Below are 21,415 nucleotides of genomic sequence, written 5' to 3' on the forward strand. Positions count from 1 at the left end.
TCATAAACGCTAACGGAAAAGAACTGGGCCACACCACGTAGATACAGACACCCGTTTCACGAGGTGAGTCTCCAAAGTTACTGCAGGTGCGTCGGTCGTGCAGTCACACGACGTGAAGCACCCGGTAACTGTAGGAGGTGTGCACTGGGATAAACCCTGTAAGCCCGCAGACCTTCCCGGGCAAATGCAAACTTGGGGACGCAGGCTCAAAGCACCCAGGCGTCCCCGCTGCAGCGTGCCCTGACGCTTACCTACCGAACGAAGGAGAAGAACAGTGACAAAGGGAGACGGTACCTCTTTATCAGAAAAGAAATCGGCCTCGTCCGGTTCTCCGCTTTGGGGCACTGTCACGTGGCCTGTAAGAAGGAGTCACACGTACATTAATGGGGACACGAACCTCTGGGGACTTCAAACCCCCCCCTCCTCTCCTCACCTATCCCCAACTCATGCGTGCTTCAGTGCAACCAAGGGGCACAAAAGGAGGTCAGGGGGCTAAAGCACTTCCTGGAAGGAGAAGCGCCGTCGTGCTGGGATCTCTGTGAGGACAGGTGGCAAAGGCCAACCGCCCAAAAGGGGACGGATACCGTGCCAGGACCTACACCTTCCAGGTGTTTCACAGTAGGCGTTCTGTTTAAGGGAGGCAGTGGGCATCGAATCCAGGAAGTCCTGCAGGCTAAGCATGCATTCACTCTACCGCAGAGCTGCACTGCTCCCTCCGAAAATTGAGTTTCTGGACAGACGCCTGATCAAGCCAAGAGAGGGACAGCAAAGCCCCAGACGTGTACACTAGCTTACCGAACGTGTCAGCTGGGCCAGCTCCATCAACACAGCTCAACGTGTCATGCGCTGTTACTGGCCCTGGAGCAAGTCCAAACGTCTGGCTATCGGTTGCTGGCTCAGTCGCCAACCCCTAGGAACACAGAGGGCAATTAAACAAGAACCCAACGCCAGAAACCATCACATTCACGCACGGGCTCTTTCCCCCACTTAGTCATGGGGACAACAAGTACGCACGCCACCTCTCAGATCATAAGCCCTCTCCCCTGGGAGGAGCTGCCGATACACATAAAAGGGAGGCCCTTCTCTCGACTCTGCCACCGGGAGGGAGCCAGGAAGACGACTCGCCACGCAGAAGTCTGACCGCTCTCCAACCCAGGGCGGAGGCATACGGCGAACGGCACAAGGGACAGGAGAGCCCGTGGCAGGTCGCTAGGTCACGGAGCGCTGGGAAGCCCGCACTGGGTCTTCAGAGACACAACCCAGTGCACACAGGGGGAAGCGAGGGCGCTTCCGGGGAAGGGCAGCCTGGGCCAAAGGCTGCGGGGTCAAGCATCAGAGGAAGTCGCAAGGGAAACTACAGCACTGTTACTGGCGATGGGCTGGAAAAGGGCAAAAGCCCCTACACTCAAGGCCAGACATCCCCTGGTAACTTTCAGATCAGGATGGCCACAGGAAAAAAAGCCAAGATCAAACGACGACAGGAAAGCACCTGACTGCCACAGGGCTCTGTCCGCCTCCAGCGTCCCCTCATAAACGCTAACGGAAAAGAACTGGGCCACACCACGTAGATACAGACACCCGTTTCACGAGGTGAGTCTCCAAAGTTACTGCAGGTGCGTCGGTCGTGCAGTCACACGACGTGAAGCACCCGGTAACTGTAGGAGGTGTGCACTGGGATAAACCCTGTAAGCCCGCAGACCTTCCCGGGCAAATGCAAACTTGGGGACGCAGGCTCAAAGCACCCAGGCGTCCCCGCTGCAGCGTGCCCTGACGCTTACCTACCGAACGAAGGAGAAGAACAGTGACAAAGGGAGACGGTACCTCTTTATCAGAAAAGAAATCGGCCTCGTCCGGTTCTCCGCTTTGGGGCACTGTCACGTGGCCTGTAAGAAGGAGTCACACGTACATTAATGGGGACACGAACCTCTGGGGACTTCAAACCCCCCCCTCCTCTCCTCACCTATCCCCAACTCATGCGTGCTTCAGTGCAACCAAGGGGCACAAAAGGAGGTCAGGGGGCTAAAGCACTTCCTGGAAGGAGAAGTGCCGTCGTGCTGGGATCTCTGTGAGGACAGGTGGCAAAGGCCAACCGCCCAAAAGGGGACGGATACTGTGCCAGGACCTACACCTTCCAGGTGTTTCACAGTAGGCGTTCTGTTTAAGGGAGGCAGTGGGCATCGAATCCAGGAAGTCCTGCAGGCTAAGCATGCATTCACTCTACCGCAGAGCTGCACTGCTCCCTCCGAAAATTGAGTTTCTGGACAGACGCCTGATCAAGCCAAGAGAGGGACAGCAAAGCCCCAGACGTGTACACTAGCTTACCGAACGTGTCAGCTGGGCCAGCTCCATCAACACAGCTCAACGTGTCATGCGCTGTTACTGGCCCTGGAGCAAGTCCAAACGTCTGGCTATCGGTTGCTGGCTCAGTCGCCAACCCCTAGGAACACAGAGGGCAATGAAACAAGAACCCAACGCCAGAAACCATCACATTCACGCACGGGCTCTTTCCCCCACTTAGTCATGGGGACAACAAGTACGCACGCCACCTCTCAGATCATAAGCCCTCTCCCCTGGGAGGAGCTGCCGATACACATAAAAGGGAGGCCCTTCTCTCGACTCTGCCACCGGGAGGGAGCCAGGAAGACGACTCGCCACGCAGAAGTCTGACCGCTCTCCAACCCAGGGCGGAGGCATACGGCGAACGGCACAAGGGACAGGAGAGCCCGTGGCAGGTCGCTAGGTCACGGAGCGCTGGGAAGCCCGCACTGGGTCTTCAGAGACACAACCCAGTGCACACAGGGGGAAGCGAGGGCGCTTCCGGGGAAGGGCAGCCTGGGCCAAAGGCTGCGGGGTCAAGCATCAGAGGAAGTCGCAAGGGAAACTACAGCACTGTTACTGGCGATGGGCTGGAAAAGGGCAAAAGCCCCTACACTCAAGGCCAGACATCCCCTGGTAACTTTCAGATCAGGATGGCCACAGGAAAAAAAGCCAAGATCAAACGACGACAGGAAAGCACCTGACTGCCACAGGGCTCTGTCCGCCTCCAGCGTCCCCTCATAAACGCTAACGGAAAAGAACTGGGCCACACCACGTAGATACAGACACCCGTTTCACGAGGTGAGTCTCCAAAATTACTGCAGGTGCGTCGGTCGTGCAGTCACACGACGTGAAGCACCCGGTAACTGTAGGAGGTGTGCACTGGGATAAACCCTGTAAGCCCGCAGACCTTCCCGGGCAAATGCAAACTTGGGGACGCAGGCTCAAAGCACCCAGGCGTCCCCGCTGCAGCGTGCCCTGACGCTTACCTACCGAACGAAGGAGAAGAACAGTGACAAAGGGAGACGGTACCTCTTTATCAGAAAAGAAATCGGCCTCGTCCGGTTCTCCGCTTTGGGGCACTGTCACGTGGCCTGTAAGAAGGAGTCACACGTACATTAATGGGGACACGAACCTCTGGGGACTTCAAACCCCCCCCTCCTCTCCTCACCTATCCCCAACTCATGCGTGCTTCAGTGCAACCAAGGGGCACAAAAGGAGGTCAGGGGGCTAAAGCACTTCCTGGAAGGAGAAGCGCCGTCGTGCTGGGATCTCTGTGAGGACAGGTGGCAAAGGCCAACCGCCCAAAAGGGGACGGATACTGTGCCAGGACCTACACCTTTCAGGTGTTTCACAGTAGGCGTTCTGTTTAAGGGAGGCAGTGGGCATCGAATCCAGGAAGTCCTGCAGGCTAAGCATGCATTCACTCTACCGCAGAGCTGCACTGCTCCCTCCGAAAATTGAGTTTCTGGACAGACGCCTGATCAAGCCAAGAGAGGGACAGCAAAGCCCCAGACGTGTACACTAGCTTACCGAACGTGTCAGCTGGGCCAGCTCCATCAACACAGCTCAACGTGTCATGCGCTGTTACTGGCCCTGGAGCAAGTCCAAACGTCTGGCTATCGGTTGCTGGCTCAGTCGCCAACCCCTAGGAACACAGAGGGCAATTAAACAAGAACCCAACGCCAGAAACCATCACATTCACGCACGGGCTCTTTCCCCCACTTAGTCATGGGGACAACAAGTACGCACGCCACCTCTCAGATCATAAGCCCTCTCCCCTGGGAGGAGCTGCCGATACACATAAAAGGGAGGCCCTTCTCTCGACTCTGCCACCGGGAGGGAGCCAGGAAGACGACTCGCCACGCAGAAGTCTGACCGCTCTCCAACCCAGGGCGGAGGCATACGGCGAACGGCACAAGGGACAGGAGAGCCCGTGGCAGGTCGCTAGGTCACGGAGCGCTGGGAAGCCCGCACTGGGTCTTCAGAGACACAACCCAGTGCACACAGGGGGAAGCGAGGGCGCTTCCGGGGAAGGGCAGCCTGGGCCAAAGGCTGCGGGGTCAAGCATCAGAGGAAGTCGCAAGGGAAACTACAGCACTGTTACTGGCGATGGGCTGGAAAAGGGCAAAAGCCCCTACACTCAAGGCCAGACATCCCCTGGTAACTTTCAGATCAGGATGGCCACAGGAAAAAAAGCCAAGATCAAACGACGACAGGAAAGCACCTGACTGCCACAGGGCTCTGTCCGCCTCCAGCGTCCCCTCATAAACGCTAACGGAAAAGAACTGGGCCACACCACGTAGATACAGACACCCGTTTCACGAGGTGAGTCTCCAAAGTTACTGCAGGTGCGTCGGTCGTGCAGTCACACGACGTGAAGCACCCGGTAACTGTAGGAGGTGTGCACTGGGATAAACCCTGTAAGCCCGCAGACCTTCCCGGGCAAATGCAAACTTGGGGACGCAGGCTCAAAGCACCCAGGCGTCCCCGCTGCAGCGTGCCCTGACGCTTACCTACCGAACGAAGGAGAAGAACAGTGACAAAGGGAGACGGTACCTCTTTATCAGAAAAGAAATCGGCCTCGTCCGGTTCTCCGCTTTGGGGCACTGTCACGTGGCCTGTAAGAAGGAGTCACACGTACATTAATGGGGACACGAACCTCTGGGGACTTCAAACCCCCCCCTCCTCTCCTCACCTATCCCCAACTCATGCGTGCTTCAGTGCAACCAAGGGGCACAAAAGGAGGTCAGGGGGCTAAAGCACTTCCTGGAAGGAGAAGCGCCGTCGTGCTGGGATCTCTGTGAGGACAGGTGGCAAAGGCCAACCGCCCAAAAGGGGACGGATACTGTGCCAGGACCTACACCTTCCAGGTGTTTCACAGTAGGCGTTCTGTTTAAGGGAGGCAGTGGGCATCGAATCCAGGAAGTCCTGCAGGCTAAGCATGCATTCACTCTACCGCAGAGCTGCACTGCTCCCTCCGAAAATTGAGTTTCTGGACAGACGCCTGATCAAGCCAAGAGAGGGACAGCAAAGCCCCAGACGTGTACACTAGCTTACCGAACGTGTCAGCTGGGCCAGCTCCATCAACACAGCTCAACGTGTCATGCGCTGTTACTGGCCCTGGAGCAAGTCCAAACGTCTGGCTATCGGTTGCTGGCTCAGTCGCCAACCCCTAGGAACACAGAGGGCAATTAAACAAGAACCGAACGCCAGAAACCATCACATTCACGCACGGGCTCTTTCCCCCAGTTAGTCATGGGGACAACAAGTACGCACGCCACCTCTCAGATCATAAGCCCTCTCCCCTGGGAGGAGCTGCCGATACACATAAAAGGGAGGCCCTTCTCTCGACTCTGCCACCGGGAGGGAGCCAGGAAGACGACTCGCCACGCAGAAGTCTGACCGCTCTCCAACCCAGGGCGGAGGCATACGGCGAACGGCACAAGGGACAGGAGAGCCCGTGGCAGGTCGCTAGGTCACGGAGCGCTGGGAAGCCCGCACTGGGTCTTCAGAGACACAACCCAGTGCACACAGGGGGAAGCGAGGGCGCTTCCGGGGAAGGGCAGCCTGGGCCAAAGGCTGCGGGGTCAAGCATCAGAGGAAGTCGCAAGGGAAACTACAGCACTGTTACTGGCGATGGGCTGGAAAAGGGCAAAAGCCCCTACACTCAAGGCCAGACATCCCCTGGTAACTTTCAGATCAGGATGGCCACAGGAAAAAAAGCCAAGATCAAACGACGACAGGAAAGCACCTGACTGCCACAGGGCTCTGTCCGCCTCCAGCGTCCCCTCATAAACGCTAACGGAAAAGAACTGGGCCACACCACGTAGATACAGACACCCGTTTCACGAGGTGAGTCTCCAAAATTACTGCAGGTGCGTCGGTCGTGCAGTCACACGACGTGAAGCACCCGGTAACTGTAGGAGGTGTGCACTGGGATAAACCCTGTAAGCCCGCAGACCTTCCCGGGCAAATGCAAACTTGGGGACGCAGGCTCAAAGCACCCAGGCGTCCCCGCTGCAGCGTGCCCTGACGCTTACCTACCGAACGAAGGAGAAGAACAGTGACAAAGGGAGACGGTACCTCTTTATCAGAAAAGAAATCGGCCTCGTCCGGTTCTCCGCTTTGGGGCACTGTCACGTGGCCTGTAAGAAGGAGTCACACGTACATTAATGGGGACACGAACCTCTGGGGACTTCAAACCCCCCCCTCCTCTCCTCACCTATCCCCAACTCATGCGTGCTTCAGTGCAACCAAGGGGCACAAAAGGAGGTCAGGGGGCTAAAGCACTTCCTGGAAGGAGAAGCGCCGTCGTGCTGGGATCTCTGTGAGGACAGGTGGCAAAGGCCAACCGCCCAAAAGGGGACGGATACCGTGCCAGGACCTACACCTTCCAGGTGTTTCACAGTAGGCGTTCTGTTTAAGGGAGGCAGTGGGCATCGAATCCAGGAAGTCCTGCAGGCTAAGCATGCATTCACTCTACCGCAGAGCTGCACTGCTCCCTCCGAAAATTGAGTTTCTGGACAGACGCCTGATCAAGCCAAGAGAGGGACAGCAAAGCCCCAGACGTGTACACTAGCTTACCGAACGTGTCAGCTGGGCCAGCTCCATCAACACAGCTCAACGTGTCATGCGCTGTTACTGGCCCTGGAGCAAGTCCAAACGTCTGGCTATCGGTTGCTGGCTCAGTCGCCAACCCCTAGGAACACAGAGGGCAATGAAACAAGAACCCAACGCCAGAAACCATCACATTCACGCACGGGCTCTTTCCCCCAGTTAGTCATGGGGACAACAAGTACGCACGCCACCTCTCAGATCATAAGCCCTCTCCCCTGGGAGGAGCTGCCGATACACATAAAAGGGAGGCCCTTCTCTCGACTCTGCCACCGGGAGGGAGCCAGGAAGACGACTCGCCACGCAGAAGTCTGACCGCTCTCCAACCCAGGGCGGAGGCATACGGCGAACGGCACAAGGGACAGGAGAGCCCGTGGCAGGTCGCTAGGTCACGGAGCGCTGGGAAGCCCGCACTGGGTCTTCAGAGACACAACCCAGTGCACACAGGGGGAAGCGAGGGCGCTTCCGGGGAAGGGCAGCCTGGGCCAAAGGCTGCGGGGTCAAGCATCAGAGGAAGTCGCAAGGGAAACTACAGCACTGTTACTGGCGATGGGCTGGAAAAGGGCAAAAGCCCCTACACTCAAGGCCAGACATCCCCTGGTAACTTTCAGATCAGGATGGCCACAGGAAAAAAAGCCAAGATCAAACGACGACAGGAAAGCACCTGACTGCCACAGGGCTCTGTCCGCCTCCAGCGTCCCCTCATAAACGCTAACGGAAAAGAACTGGGCCACACCACGTAGATACAGACACCCGTTTCACGAGGTGAGTCTCCAAAATTACTGCAGGTGCGTCGGTCGTGCAGTCACACGACGTGAAGCACCCGGTAACTGTAGGAGGTGTGCACTGGGATAAACCCTGTAAGCCCGCAGACCTTCCCGGGCAAATGCAAACTTGGGGACGCAGGCTCAAAGCACCCAGGCGTCCCCGCTGCAGCGTGCCCTGACGCTTACCTACCGAACGAAGGAGAAGAACAGTGACAAAGGGAGACGGTACCTCTTTATCAGAAAAGAAATCGGCCTCGTCCGGTTCTCCGCTTTGGGGCACTGTCACGTGGCCTGTAAGAAGGAGTCACACGTACATTAATGGGGACACGAACCTCTGGGGACTTCAAACCCCCCCCTCCTCTCCTCACCTATCCCCAACTCATGCGTGCTTCAGTGCAACCAAGGGGCACAAAAGGAGGTCAGGGGGCTAAAGCACTTCCTGGAAGGAGAAGCGCCGTCGTGCTGGGATCTCTGTGAGGACAGGTGGCAAAGGCCAACCGCCCAAAAGGGGACGGATACTGTGCCAGGACCTACACCTTTCAGGTGTTTCACAGTAGGCGTTCTGTTTAAGGGAGGCAGTGGGCATCGAATCCAGGAAGTCCTGCAGGCTAAGCATGCATTCACTCTACCGCAGAGCTGCACTGCTCCCTCCGAAAATTGAGTTTCTGGACAGACGCCTGATCAAGCCAAGAGAGGGACAGCAAAGCCCCAGACGTGTACACTAGCTTACCGAACGTGTCAGCTGGGCCAGCTCCATCAACACAGCTCAACGTGTCATGCGCTGTTACTGGCCCTGGAGCAAGTCCAAACGTCTGGCTATCGGTTGCTGGCTCAGTCGCCAACCCCTAGGAACACAGAGGGCAATGAAACAAGAACCCAACGCCAGAAACCATCACATTCACGCACGGGCTCTTTCCCCCACTTAGTCATGGGGACAACAAGTACGCACGCCACCTCTCAGATCATAAGCCCTCTCCCCTGGGAGGAGCTGCCGATACACATAAAAGGGAGGCCCTTCTCTCGACTCTGCCACCGGGAGGGAGCCAGGAAGACGACTCGCCACGCAGAAGTCTGACCGCTCTCCAACCCAGGGCGGAGGCATACGGCGAACGGCACAAGGGACAGGAGAGCCCGTGGCAGGTCGCTAGGTCACGGAGCGCTGGGAAGCCCGCACTGGGTCTTCAGAGACACAACCCAGTGCACACAGGGGGAAGCGAGGGCGCTTCCGGGGAAGGGCAGCCTGGGCCAAAGGCTGCGGGGTCAAGCATCAGAGGAAGTCGCAAGGGAAACTACAGCACTGTTACTGGCGATGGGCTGGAAAAGGGCAAAAGCCCCTACACTCAAGGCCAGACATCCCCTGGTAACTTTCAGATCAGGATGGCCACAGGAAAAAAAGCCAAGATCAAACGACGACAGGAAAGCACCTGACTGCCACAGGGCTCTGTCCGCCTCCAGCGTCCCCTCATAAACGCTAACGGAAAAGAACTGGGCCACACCACGTAGATACAGACACCCGTTTCACGAGGTGAGTCTCCAAAATTACTGCAGGTGCGTCGGTCGTGCAGTCACACGACGTGAAGCACCCGGTAACTGTAGGAGGTGTGCACTGGGATAAACCCTGTAAGCCCGCAGACCTTCCCGGGCAAATGCAAACTTGGGGACGCAGGCTCAAAGCACCCAGGCGTCCCCGCTGCAGCGTGCCCTGACGCTTACCTACCGAACGAAGGAGAAGAACAGTGACAAAGGGAGACGGTACCTCTTTATCAGAAAAGAAATCGGCCTCGTCCGGTTCTCCGCTTTGGGGCACTGTCACGTGGCCTGTAAGAAGGAGTCACACGTACATTAATGGGGACACGAACCTCTGGGGACTTCAAACCCCCCCTCCTCTCCTCACCTATCCCCAACTCATGCGTGCTTCAGTGCAACCAAGGGGCACAAAAGGAGGTCAGGGGGCTAAAGCACTTCCTGGAAGGAGAAGCGCCGTCGTGCTGGGATCTCTGTGAGGACAGGTGGCAAAGGCCAACCGCCCAAAAGGGGACGGATACTGTGCCAGGACCTACACCTTTCAGGTGTTTCACAGTAGGCGTTCTGTTTAAGGGAGGCAGTGGGCATCGAATCCAGGAAGTCCTGCAGGCTAAGCATGCATTCACTCTACCGCAGAGCTGCACTGCTCCCTCCGAAAATTGAGTTTCTGGACAGACGCCTGATCAAGCCAAGAGAGGGACAGCAAAGCCCCAGACGTGTACACTAGCTTACCGAACGTGTCAGCTGGGCCAGCTCCATCAACACAGCTCAACGTGTCATGCGCTGTTACTGGCCCTGGAGCAAGTCCAAACGTCTGGCTATCGGTTGCTGGCTCAGTCGCCAACCCCTAGGAACACAGAGGGCAATGAAACAAGAACCGAACGCCAGAAACCATCACATTCACGCACGGGCTCTTTCCCCCAGTTAGTCATGGGGACAACAAGTACGCACGCCACCTCTCAGATCATAAGCCCTCTCCCCTGGGAGGAGCTGCCGATACACATAAAAGGGAGGCCCTTCTCTCGACTCTGCCACCGGGAGGGAGCCAGGAAGACGACTCGCCACGCAGAAGTCTGACCGCTCTCCAACCCAGGGCGGAGGCATACGGCGAACGGCACAAGGGACAGGAGAGCCCGTGGCAGGTCGCTAGGTCACGGAGCGCTGGGAAGCCCGCACTGGGTCTTCAGAGACACAACCCAGTGCACACAGGGGGAAGCGAGGGCGCTTCCGGGGAAGGGCAGCCTGGGCCAAAGGCTGCGGGGTCAAGCATCAGAGGAAGTCGCAAGGGAAACTACAGCACTGTTACTGGCGATGGGCTGGAAAAGGGCAAAAGCCCCTACACTCAAGGCCAGACATCCCCTGGTAACTTTCAGATCAGGATGGCCACAGGAAAAAAAGCCAAGATCAAACGACGACAGGAAAGCACCTGACTGCCACAGGGCTCTGTCCGCCTCCAGCGTCCCCTCATAAACGCTAACGGAAAAGAACTGGGCCACACCACGTAGATACAGACACCCGTTTCACGAGGTGAGTCTCCAAAATTACTGCAGGTGCGTCGGTCGTGCAGTCACACGACGTGAAGCACCCGGTAACTGTAGGAGGTGTGCACTGGGATAAACCCTGTAAGCCCGCAGACCTTCCCGGGCAAATGCAAACTTGGGGACGCAGGCTCAAAGCACCCAGGCGTCCCCGCTGCAGCGTGCCCTGACGCTTACCTACCGAACGAAGGAGAAGAACAGTGACAAAGGGAGACGGTACCTCTTTATCAGAAAAGAAATCGGCCTCGTCCGGTTCTCCGCTTTGGGGCACTGTCACGTGGCCTGTAAGAAGGAGTCACACGTACATTAATGGGGACACGAACCTCTGGGGACTTCAAACCCCCCCCTCCTCTCCTCACCTATCCCCAACTCATGCGTGCTTCAGTGCAACCAAGGGGCACAAAAGGAGGTCAGGGGGCTAAAGCACTTCCTGGAAGGAGAAGCGCCGTCGTGCTGGGATCTCTGTGAGGACAGGTGGCAAAGGCCAACCGCCCAAAAGGGGACGGATACTGTGCCAGGACCTACACCTTCCAGGTGTTTCACAGTAGGCGTTCTGTTTAAGGGAGGCAGTGGGCATCGAATCCAGGAAGTCCTGCAGGCTAAGCATGCATTCACTCTACCGCAGAGCTGCACTGCTCCCTCCGAAAATTGAGTTTCTGGACAGACGCCTGATCAAGCCAAGAGAGGGACAGCAAAGCCCCAGACGTGTACACTAGCTTACCGAACGTGTCAGCTGGGCCAGCTCCATCAACACAGCTCAACGTGTCATGCGCTGTTACTGGCCCTGGAGCAAGTCCAAACGTCTGGCTATCGGTTGCTGGCTCAGTCGCCAACCCCTAGGAACACAGAGGGCAATGAAACAAGAACCCAACGCCAGAAACCATCACATTCACGCACGGGCTCTTTCCCCCAGTTAGTCATGGGGACAACAAGTACGCACGCCACCTCTCAGATCATAAGCCCTCTCCCCTGGGAGGAGCTGCCGATACACATAAAAGGGAGGCCCTTCTCTCGACTCTGCCACCGGGAGGGAGCCAGGAAGACGACTCGCCACGCAGAAGTCTGACCGCTCTCCAACCCAGGGCGGAGGCATACGGCGAACGGCACAAGGGACAGGAGAGCCCGTGGCAGGTCGCTAGGTCACGGAGCGCTGGGAAGCCCGCACTGGGTCTTCAGAGACACAACCCAGTGCACACAGGGGGAAGCGAGGGCGCTTCCGGGGAAGGGCAGCCTGGGCCAAAGGCTGCGGGGTCAAGCATCAGAGGAAGTCGCAAGGGAAACTACAGCACTGTTACTGGCGATGGGCTGGAAAAGGGCAAAAGCCCCTACACTCAAGGCCAGACATCCCCTGGTAACTTTCAGATCAGGATGGCCACAGGAAAAAAAGCCAAGATCAAACGACGACAGGAAAGCACCTGACTGCCACAGGGCTCTGTCCGCCTCCAGCGTCCCCTCATAAACGCTAACGGAAAAGAACTGGGCCACACCACGTAGATACAGACACCCGTTTCACGAGGTGAGTCTCCAAAATTACTGCAGGTGCGTCGGTCGTGCAGTCACACGACGTGAAGCACCCGGTAACTGTAGGAGGTGTGCACTGGGATAAACCCTGTAAGCCCGCAGACCTTCCCGGGCAAATGCAAACTTGGGGACGCAGGCTCAAAGCACCCAGGCGTCCCCGCTGCAGCGTGCCCTGACGCTTACCTACCGAACGAAGGAGAAGAACAGTGACAAAGGGAGACGGTACCTCTTTATCAGAAAAGAAATCGGCCTCGTCCGGTTCTCCGCTTTGGGGCACTGTCACGTGGCCTGTAAGAAGGAGTCACACGTACATTAATGGGGACACGAACCTCTGGGGACTTCAAACCCCCCCCTCCTCTCCTCACCTATCCCCAACTCATGCGTGCTTCAGTGCAACCAAGGGGCACAAAAGGAGGTCAGGGGGCTAAAGCACTTCCTGGAAGGAGAAGCGCCGTCGTGCTGGGATCTCTGTGAGGACAGGTGGCAAAGGCCAACCGCCCAAAAGGGGACGGATACTGTGCCAGGACCTACACCTTTCAGGTGTTTCACAGTAGGCGTTCTGTTTAAGGGAGGCAGTGGGCATCGAATCCAGGAAGTCCTGCAGGCTAAGCATGCATTCACTCTACCGCAGAGCTGCACTGCTCCCTCCGAAAATTGAGTTTCTGGACAGACGCCTGATCAAGCCAAGAGAGGGACAGCAAAGCCCCAGACGTGTACACTAGCTTACCGAACGTGTCAGCTGGGCCAGCTCCATCAACACAGCTCAACGTGTCATGCGCTGTTACTGGCCCTGGAGCAAGTCCAAACGTCTGGCTATCGGTTGCTGGCTCAGTCGCCAACCCCTAGGAACACAGAGGGCAATGAAACAAGAACCCAACGCCAGAAACCATCACATTCACGCACGGGCTCTTTCCCCCAGTTAGTCATGGGGACAACAAGTACGCACGCCACCTCTCAGATCATAAGCCCTCTCCCCTGGGAGGAGCTGCCGATACACATAAAAGGGAGGCCCTTCTCTCGACTCTGCCACCGGGAGGGAGCCAGGAAGACGACTCGCCACGCAGAAGTCTGACCGCTCTCCAACCCAGGGCGGAGGCATACGGCGAACGGCACAAGGGACAGGAGAGCCCGTGGCAGGTCGCTAGGTCACGGAGCGCTGGGAAGCCCGCACTGGGTCTTCAGAGACACAACCCAGTGCACACAGGGGGAAGCGAGGGCGCTTCCGGGGAAGGGCAGCCTGGGCCAAAGGCTGCGGGGTCAAGCATCAGAGGAAGTCGCAAGGGAAACTACAGCACTGTTACTGGCGATGGGCTGGAAAAGGGCAAAAGCCCCTACACTCAAGGCCAGACATCCCCTGGTAACTTTCAGATCAGGATGGCCACAGGAAAAAAAGCCAAGATCAAACGACGACAGGAAAGCACCTGACTGCCACAGGGCTCTGTCCGCCTCCAGCGTCCCCTCATAAACGCTAACGGAAAAGAACTGGGCCACACCACGTAGATACAGACACCCGTTTCACGAGGCGAGTCTCCAAAATTACTGCAGGTGCGTCGGTCGTGCAGTCACACGACGTGAAGCACCCGGTAACTGTAGGAGGTGTGCACTGGGATAAACCCTGTAAGCCCGCAGACCTTCCCGGGCAAATGCAAACTTGGGGACGCAGGCTCAAAGCACCCAGGCGTCCCCGCTGCAGCGTGCCCTGACGCTTACCTACCGAACGAAGGAGAAGAACAGTGACAAAGGGAGACGGTACCTCTTTATCAGAAAAGAAATCGGCCTCGTCCGGTTCTCCGCTTTGGGGCACTGTCACGTGGCCTGTAAGAAGGAGTCACACGTACATTAATGGGGACACGAACCTCTGGGGACTTCAAACCCCCCCCTCCTCTCCTCACCTATCCCCAACTCATGCGTGCTTCAGTGCAACCAAGGGGCACAAAAGGAGGTCAGGGGGCTAAAGCACTTCCTGGAAGGAGAAGCGCCGTCGTGCTGGGATCTCTGTGAGGACAGGTGGCAAAGGCCAACCGCCCAAAAGGGGACGGATACTGTGCCAGGACCTACACCTTCCAGGTGTTTCACAGTAGGCGTTCTGTTTAAGGGAGGCAGTGGGCATCGAATCCAGGAAGTCCTGCAGGCTAAGCATGCATTCACTCTACCGCAGAGCTGCACTGCTCCCTCCGAAAATTGAGTTTCTGGACAGACGCCTGATCAAGCCAAGAGAGGGACAGCAAAGCCCCAGACGTGTACACTAGCTTACCGAACGTGTCAGCTGGGCCAGCTCCATCAACACAGCTCAACGTGTCATGCGCTGTTACTGGCCCTGGAGCAAGTCCAAACGTCTGGCTATCGGTTGCTGGCTCAGTCGCCAACCCCTAGGAACACAGAGGGCAATGAAACAAGAACCCAACGCCAGAAACCATCACATTCACGCACGGGCTCTTTCCCCCAGTTAGTCATGGGGACAACAAGTACGCACGCCACCTCTCAGATCATAAGCCCTCTCCCCTGGGAGGAGCTGCCGATACACATAAAAGGGAGGCCCTTCTCTCGACTCTGCCACCGGGAGGGAGCCAGGAAGACGACTCGCCACGCAGAAGTCTGACCGCTCTCCAACCCAGGGCGGAGGCATACGGCGAACGGCACAAGGGACAGGAGAGCCCGTGGCAGGTCGCTAGGTCACGGAGCGCTGGGAAGCCCGCACTGGGTCTTCAGAGACACAACCCAGTGCACACAGGGGGAAGCGAGGGCGCTTCCGGGGAAGGGCAGCCTGGGCCAAAGGCTGCGGGGTCAAGCATCAGAGGAAGTCGCAAGGGAAACTACAGCACTGTTACTGGCGATGGGCTGGAAAAGGGCAAAAGCCCCTACACTCAAGGCCAGACATCCCCTGGTAACTTTCAGATCAGGATGGCCACAGGAAAAAAAGCCAAGATCAAACGACGACAGGAAAGCACCTGACTGCCACAGGGCTCTGTCCGCCTCCAGCGTCCCCTCATAAACGCTAACGGAAAAGAACTGGGCCACACCACGTAGATACAGACACCCGTTTCACGAGGCGAGTCTCCAAAATTACTGCAGGTGCGTCGGTCGTGCAGTCACACGACGTGAAGCACCCGGTAACTGTAGGAGGTGTGCACTGGGATAAACCCTGTAAGCCCGCAGACCTTCCCGGGCAAATGCAAACTTGGGGACGCAGGCTCAAAGCACCCAGGCGTCCCCGCTGCAGCGTGCCCTGACGCTTACCTACCGAACGAAGGAGAAGAACAGTGACAAAGGGAGACGGTACCTCTTTATCAGAAAAGAAATCGGCCTCGTCCGGTTCTCCGCTTTGGGGCACTGTCACGTGGCCTGTAAGAAGGAGTCACACGTACATTGATGGGGACACGAACCTCTGGGGACTTCAAACCCCCCCCTCCTCTCCTCACCTATCCCCAACTCATGCGTGCTTCAGTGCAACCAAGGGGCACAAAAGGAGGTCAGGGGGCTAAAGCACTTCCTGGAAGGAGAAGCGCCGTCGTGCTGGGATCTCTGTGAGGACAGGTGGCAAAGGCCAACCGCCCAAAAGGGGACGGATACTGTGCCAGGACCTACACCTTTCAGGTGTTTCACAGTAGGCGTTCTGTTTAAGGGAGGCAGTGGGCATCGAATCCAGGAAGTCCTGCAGGCTAAGCATGCATTCACTCTACCGCAGAGCTGCACTGCTCCCTCCGAAAATTGAGTTTCTGGACAGACGCCTGATCAAGCCAAGAGAGGGACAGCAAAGCCCCAGACGTGTACACTAGCTTACCGAACGTGTCAGCTGGGCCAGCTCCATCAACACAGCTCAACGTGTCATGCGCTGTTACTGGCCCTGGAGCAAGTCCAAACGTCTGGCTATCGGTTGCTGGCTCAGTCGCCAACCCCTAGGAACACAGAGGGCAATGAAACAAGAACCGAACGCCAGAAACCATCACATTCACGCACGGGCTCTTTCCCCCAGTTAGTCATGGGGACAACAAGTACGCACGCCACCTCTCAGATCATAAGCCCTCTCCCCTGGGAGGAGCTGCCGATACACATAAAAGGGAGGCCCTTCTCTCGACTCTGCCACCGGGAGGGAGCCAGGAAGACGACTCGCCACGCAGAAGTCTGACCGCTCTCCAACCCAGGGCGGAGGCATACGGCGAACGGCACAAGGGACAGGAGAGCCCGTGGCAGGTCGCTAGGTCACGGAGCGCTGGGAAGCCCGCACTGGGTCTTCAGAGACACAACCCAGTGCACACAGGGGGAAGCGAGGGCGCTTCCGGGGAAGGGCAGCCTGGGCCAAAGGCTGCGGGGTCAAGCATCAGAGGAAGTCGCAAGGGAAACTACAGCACTGTTACTGGCGATGGGCTGGAAAAGGGCAAAAGCCCCTACACTCAAGGCCAGACATCCCCTGGTAACTTTCAGATCAGGATGGCCACAGGAAAAAAAGCCAAGATCAAACGACGACAGGAAAGCACCTGACTGCCACAGGGCTCTGTCCGCCTCCAGCGTCCCCTCATAAACGCTAACGGAAAAGAACTGGGCCACACCACGTAGATACAGACACCCGTTTCACGAGGTGAGTCTCCAAAATTACTGCAGGTGCGTCGGTCGTGCAGTCACACGACGTGAAGCACCCGGTAACTGTAGGAGGTGTGCACTGGGATAAACCCTGTAAGCCCGCAGACCTTCCCGGGCAAATGCAAACTTGGGGACGCAGGCTCAAAGCACCCAGGCGTCCCCGCTGCAGCGTGCCCTGACGCTTACCTACCGAACGAAGGAGAAGAACAGTGACAAAGGGAGACGGTACCTCTTTATCAGAAAAGAAATCGGCCTCGTCCGGTTCTCCGCTTTGGGGCACTGTCACGTGGCCTGTAAGAAGGAGTCACACGTACATTAATGGGGACACGAACCTCTGGGGACTTCAAACCCCCCCCTCCTCTCCTCACCTATCCCCAACTCATGCGTGCTTCAGTGCAACCAAGGGGCACAAAAGGAGGTCAGGGGGCTAAAGCACTTCCTGGAAGGAGAAGCGCCGTCGTGCTGGGATCTCTGTGAGGACAGGTGGCAAAGGCCAACCGCCCAAAAGGGGACGGATACTGTGCCAGGACCTACACCTTCCAGGTGTTTCACAGTAGGCGTTCTGTTTAAGGGAGGCAGTGGGCATCGAATCCAGGAAGTCCTGCAGGCTAAGCATGCATTCACTCTACCGCAGAGCTGCACTGCTCCCTCCGAAAATTGAGTTTCTGGACAGACGCCTGATCAAGCCAAGAGAGGGACAGCAAAGCCCCAGACGTGTACACTAGCTTACCGAACGTGTCAGCTGGGCCAGCTCCATCAACACAGCTCAACGTGTCATGCGCTGTTACTGGCCCTGGAGCAAGTCCAAACGTCTGGCTATCGGTTGCTGGCTCAGTCGCCAACCCCTAGGAACACAGAGGGCAATTAAACAAGAACCCAACGCCAGAAACCATCACATTCACGCACGGGCTCTTTCCCCCAGTTAGTCATGGGGACAACAAGTACGCACGCCACCTCTCAGATCATAAGCCCTCTCCCCTGGGAGGAGCTGCCGATACACATAAAAGGGAGGCCCTTCTCTCGACTCTGCCACCGGGAGGGAGCCAGGAAGACGACTCGCCACGCAGAAGTCTGACCGCTCTCCAACCCAGGGCGGAGGCATACGGCGAACGGCACAAGGGACAGGAGAGCCCGTGGCAGGTCGCTAGGTCACGGAGCGCTGGGAAGCCCGCACTGGGTCTTCAGAGACACAACCCAGTGCACACAGGGGGAAGCGAGGGCGCTTCCGGGGAAGGGCAGCCTGGGCCAAAGGCTGCGGGGTCAAGCATCAGAGGAAGTCGCAAGGGAAACTACAGCACTGTTACTGGCGATGGGCTGGAAAAGGGCAAAAGCCCCTACACTCAAGGCCAGACATCCCCTGGTAACTTTCAGATCAGGATGGCCACAGGAAAAAAAGCCAAGATCAAACGACGACAGGAAAGCACCTGACTGCCACAGGGCTCTGTCCGCCTCCAGCGTCCCCTCATAAACGCTAACGGAAAAGAACTGGGCCACACCACGTAGATACAGACACCCGTTTCACGAGGTGAGTCTCCAAAATTACTGCAGGTGCGTCGGTCGTGCAGTCACACGACGTGAAGCACCCGGTAACTGTAGGAGGTGTGCACTGGGATAAACCCTGTAAGCCCGCAGACCTTCCCGGGCAAATGCAAACTTGGGGACGCAGGCTCAAAGCACCCAGGCGTCCCCGCTGCAGCGTGCCCTGACGCTTACCTACCGAACGAAGGAGAAGAACAGTGACAAAGGGAGACGGTACCTCTTTATCAGAAAAGAAATCGGCCTCGTCCGGTTCTCCGCTTTGGGGCACTGTCACGTGGCCTGTAAGAAGGAGTCACACGTACATTAATGGGGACACGAACCTCTGGGGACTTCAAACCCCCCCCTCCTCTCCTCACCTATCCCCAACTCATGCGTGCTTCAGTGCAACCAAGGGGCACAAAAGGAGGTCAGGGGGCTAAAGCACTTCCTGGAAGGAGAAGCGCCGTCGTGCTGGGATCTCTGTGAGGACAGGTGGCAAAGGCCAACCGCCCAAAAGGGGACGGATACTGTGCCAGGACCTACACCTTCCAGGTGTTTCACAGTAGGCGTTCTGTTTAAGGGAGGCAGTGGGCATCGAATCCAGGAAGTCCTGCAGGCTAAGCATGCATTCACTCTACCGCAGAGCTGCACTGCTCCCTCCGAAAATTGAGTTTCTGGACAGACGCCTGATCAAGCCAAGAGAGGGACAGCAAAGCCCCAGACGTGTACACTAGCTTACCGAACGTGTCAGCTGGGCCAGCTCCATCAACACAGCTCAACGTGTCATGCGCTGTTACTGGCCCTGGAGCAAGTCCAAACGTCTGGCTATCGGTTGCTGGCTCAGTCGCCAACCCCTAGGAACACAGAGGGCAATTAAACAAGAACCCAACGCCAGAAACCATCACATTCACGCACGGGCTCTTTCCCCCAGTTAGTCATGGGGACAACAAGTACGCACGCCACCTCTCAGATCATAAGCCCTCTCCCCTGGGAGGAGCTGCCGATACACATAAAAGGGAGGCCCTTCTCTCGACTCTGCCACCGGGAGGGAGCCAGGAAGACGACTCGCCACGCAGAAGTCTGACCGCTCTCCAACCCAGGGCGGAGGCATACGGCGAACGGCACAAGGGACAGGAGAGCCCGTGGCAGGTCGCTAGGTCACGGAGCGCTGGGAAGCCCGCACTGGGTCTTCAGAGACACAACCCAGTGCACACAGGGGGAAGCGAGGGCGCTTCCGGGGAAGGGCAGCCTGGGCCAAAGGCTGCGGGGTCAAGCATCAGAGGAAGTCGCAAGGGAAACTACAGCACTGTTACTGGCGATGGGCTGGAAAAGGGCAAAAGCCCCTACACTCAAGGCCAGACATCCCCTGGTAACTTTCAGATCAGGATGGCCACAGGAAAAAAAGCCAAGATCAAACGACGACAGGAAAGCACCTGACTGCCACAGGGCTCTGTCCGCCTCCAGCGTCCCCTCATAAACGCTAACGGAAAAGAACTGGGCCACACCACGTAGATACAGACACCCGTTTCACGAGGTGAGTCTCCAAAATTACTGCAGGTGCGTCGGTCGTGCAGTCACACGACGTGAAGCACCCGGTAACTGTAGGAGGTGTGCACTGGGATAAACCCTGTAAGCCCGCAGACCTTCCCGGGCAAATGCAAACTTGGGGACGCAGGCTCAAAGCACCCAGGCGTCCCCGCTGCAGCGTGCCCTGACGCTTACCTACCGAACGAAGGAGAAGAACAGTGACAAAGGGAGACGGTACCTCTTTATCAGAAAAGAAATCGGCCTCGTCCGGTTCTCCGCTTTGGGGCACTGTCACGTGGCCTGTAAGAAGGAGTCACACGTACATTAATGGGGACACGAACCTCTGGGGACTTCAAACCCCCCCCTCCTCTCCTCACCTATCCCCAACTCATGCGTGCTTCAGTGCAACCAAGGGGCACAAAAGGAGGTCAGGGGGCTAAAGCACTTCCTGGAAGGAGAAGCGCCGTCGTGCTGGGATCTCTGTGAGGACAGGTGGCAAAGGCCAACCGCCCAAAAGGGGACGGATACTGTGCCAGGACCTACACCTTCCAGGTGTTTCACAGTAGGCGTTCTGTTTAAGGGAGGCAGTGGGCATCGAATCCAGGAAGTCCTGCAGGCTAAGCATGCATTCACTCTACCGCAGAGCTGCACTGCTCCCTCCGAAAATTGAGTTTCTGGACAGACGCCTGATCAAGCCAAGAGAGGGACAGCAAAGCCCCAGACGTGTACACTAGCTTACCGAACGTGTCAGCTGGGCCAGCTCCATCAACACAGCTCAACGTGTCATGCGCTGTTACTGGCCCTGGAGCAAGTCCAAACGTCTGGCTATCGGTTGCTGGCTCAGTCGCCAACCCCTAGGAACACAGAGGGCAATGAAACAAGAACCGAACGCCAGAAACCATCACATTCACGCACGGGCTCTTTCCCCCACTTAGTCATGGGGACAACAAGTACGCACGCCACCTCTCAGATCATAAGCCCTCTCCCCTGGGAGGAGCTGCCGATACACATAAAAGGGAGGCCCTTCTCTCGACTCTGCCACCGGGAGGGAGCCAGGAAGACGACTCGCCACGCAGAAGTCTGACCGCTCTCCAACCCAGGGCGGAGGCATACGGCGAACGGCACAAGGGACAGGAGAGCCCGTGGCAGGTCGCTAGGTCACGGAGCGCTGGGAAGCCCGCACTGGGTCTTCAGAGACACAACCCAGTGCACACAGGGGGAAGCGAGGGCGCTTCCGGGGAAGGGCAGCCTGGGCCAAAGGCTGCGGGGTCAAGCATCAGAGGAAGTCGCAAGGGAAACTACAGCACTGTTACTGGCGATGGGCTGGAAAAGGGCAAAAGCCCCTACACTCAAGGCCAGACATCCCCTGGTAACTTTCAGATCAGGATGGCCACAGGAAAAAAAGCCAAGATCAAACGACGACAGGAAAGCACCTGACTGCCACAGGGCTCTGTCCGCCTCCAGCGTCCCCTCATAAACGCTAACGGAAAAGAACTGGGCCACACCACG

General features: G+C 57.4%; 1 protein-coding gene across 1 annotated transcript in view; it reads right to left on the minus strand.

Annotated features, from left to right (window-relative positions):
* The window catches only part of LOC140685994 (uncharacterized), a 93,145-nt gene that overhangs the window by 31,486 nt on the left and 40,244 nt on the right, over nt 1-21,415 (minus strand). Inside the window, exons 45-72 of the mRNA XM_072938381.1 lie at nt 20,646-20,760; nt 20,145-20,206; nt 19,119-19,233; nt 18,618-18,679; nt 17,592-17,706; nt 17,091-17,152; nt 16,065-16,179; nt 15,564-15,625; nt 14,538-14,652; nt 14,037-14,098; nt 13,011-13,125; nt 12,510-12,571; nt 11,484-11,598; nt 10,983-11,044; nt 9,957-10,071; nt 9,457-9,518; nt 8,431-8,545; nt 7,930-7,991; nt 6,904-7,018; nt 6,403-6,464; nt 5,377-5,491; nt 4,876-4,937; nt 3,850-3,964; nt 3,349-3,410; nt 2,323-2,437; nt 1,822-1,883; nt 796-910; nt 295-356 (exon numbers count right to left, since the gene is read on the minus strand). Of these exons, the coding sequence (XP_072794482.1) occupies nt 295-356; nt 796-910; nt 1,822-1,883; nt 2,323-2,437; nt 3,349-3,410; nt 3,850-3,964; nt 4,876-4,937; nt 5,377-5,491; nt 6,403-6,464; nt 6,904-7,018; nt 7,930-7,991; nt 8,431-8,545; nt 9,457-9,518; nt 9,957-10,071; nt 10,983-11,044; nt 11,484-11,598; nt 12,510-12,571; nt 13,011-13,125; nt 14,037-14,098; nt 14,538-14,652; nt 15,564-15,625; nt 16,065-16,179; nt 17,091-17,152; nt 17,592-17,706; nt 18,618-18,679; nt 19,119-19,233; nt 20,145-20,206; nt 20,646-20,760 (2,478 nt within the window). The remainder of the gene's footprint in view (nt 1-294; nt 357-795; nt 911-1,821; nt 1,884-2,322; nt 2,438-3,348; nt 3,411-3,849; nt 3,965-4,875; nt 4,938-5,376; nt 5,492-6,402; nt 6,465-6,903; nt 7,019-7,929; nt 7,992-8,430; nt 8,546-9,456; nt 9,519-9,956; nt 10,072-10,982; nt 11,045-11,483; nt 11,599-12,509; nt 12,572-13,010; nt 13,126-14,036; nt 14,099-14,537; nt 14,653-15,563; nt 15,626-16,064; nt 16,180-17,090; nt 17,153-17,591; nt 17,707-18,617; nt 18,680-19,118; nt 19,234-20,144; nt 20,207-20,645; nt 20,761-21,415) is intronic.

Source organism: Vicugna pacos, chromosome 15 (assembly GCF_048564905.1).
Source record: "Vicugna pacos chromosome 15, VicPac4, whole genome shotgun sequence".
NCBI lineage: Eukaryota > Metazoa > Chordata > Mammalia > Artiodactyla > Camelidae > Vicugna > Vicugna pacos.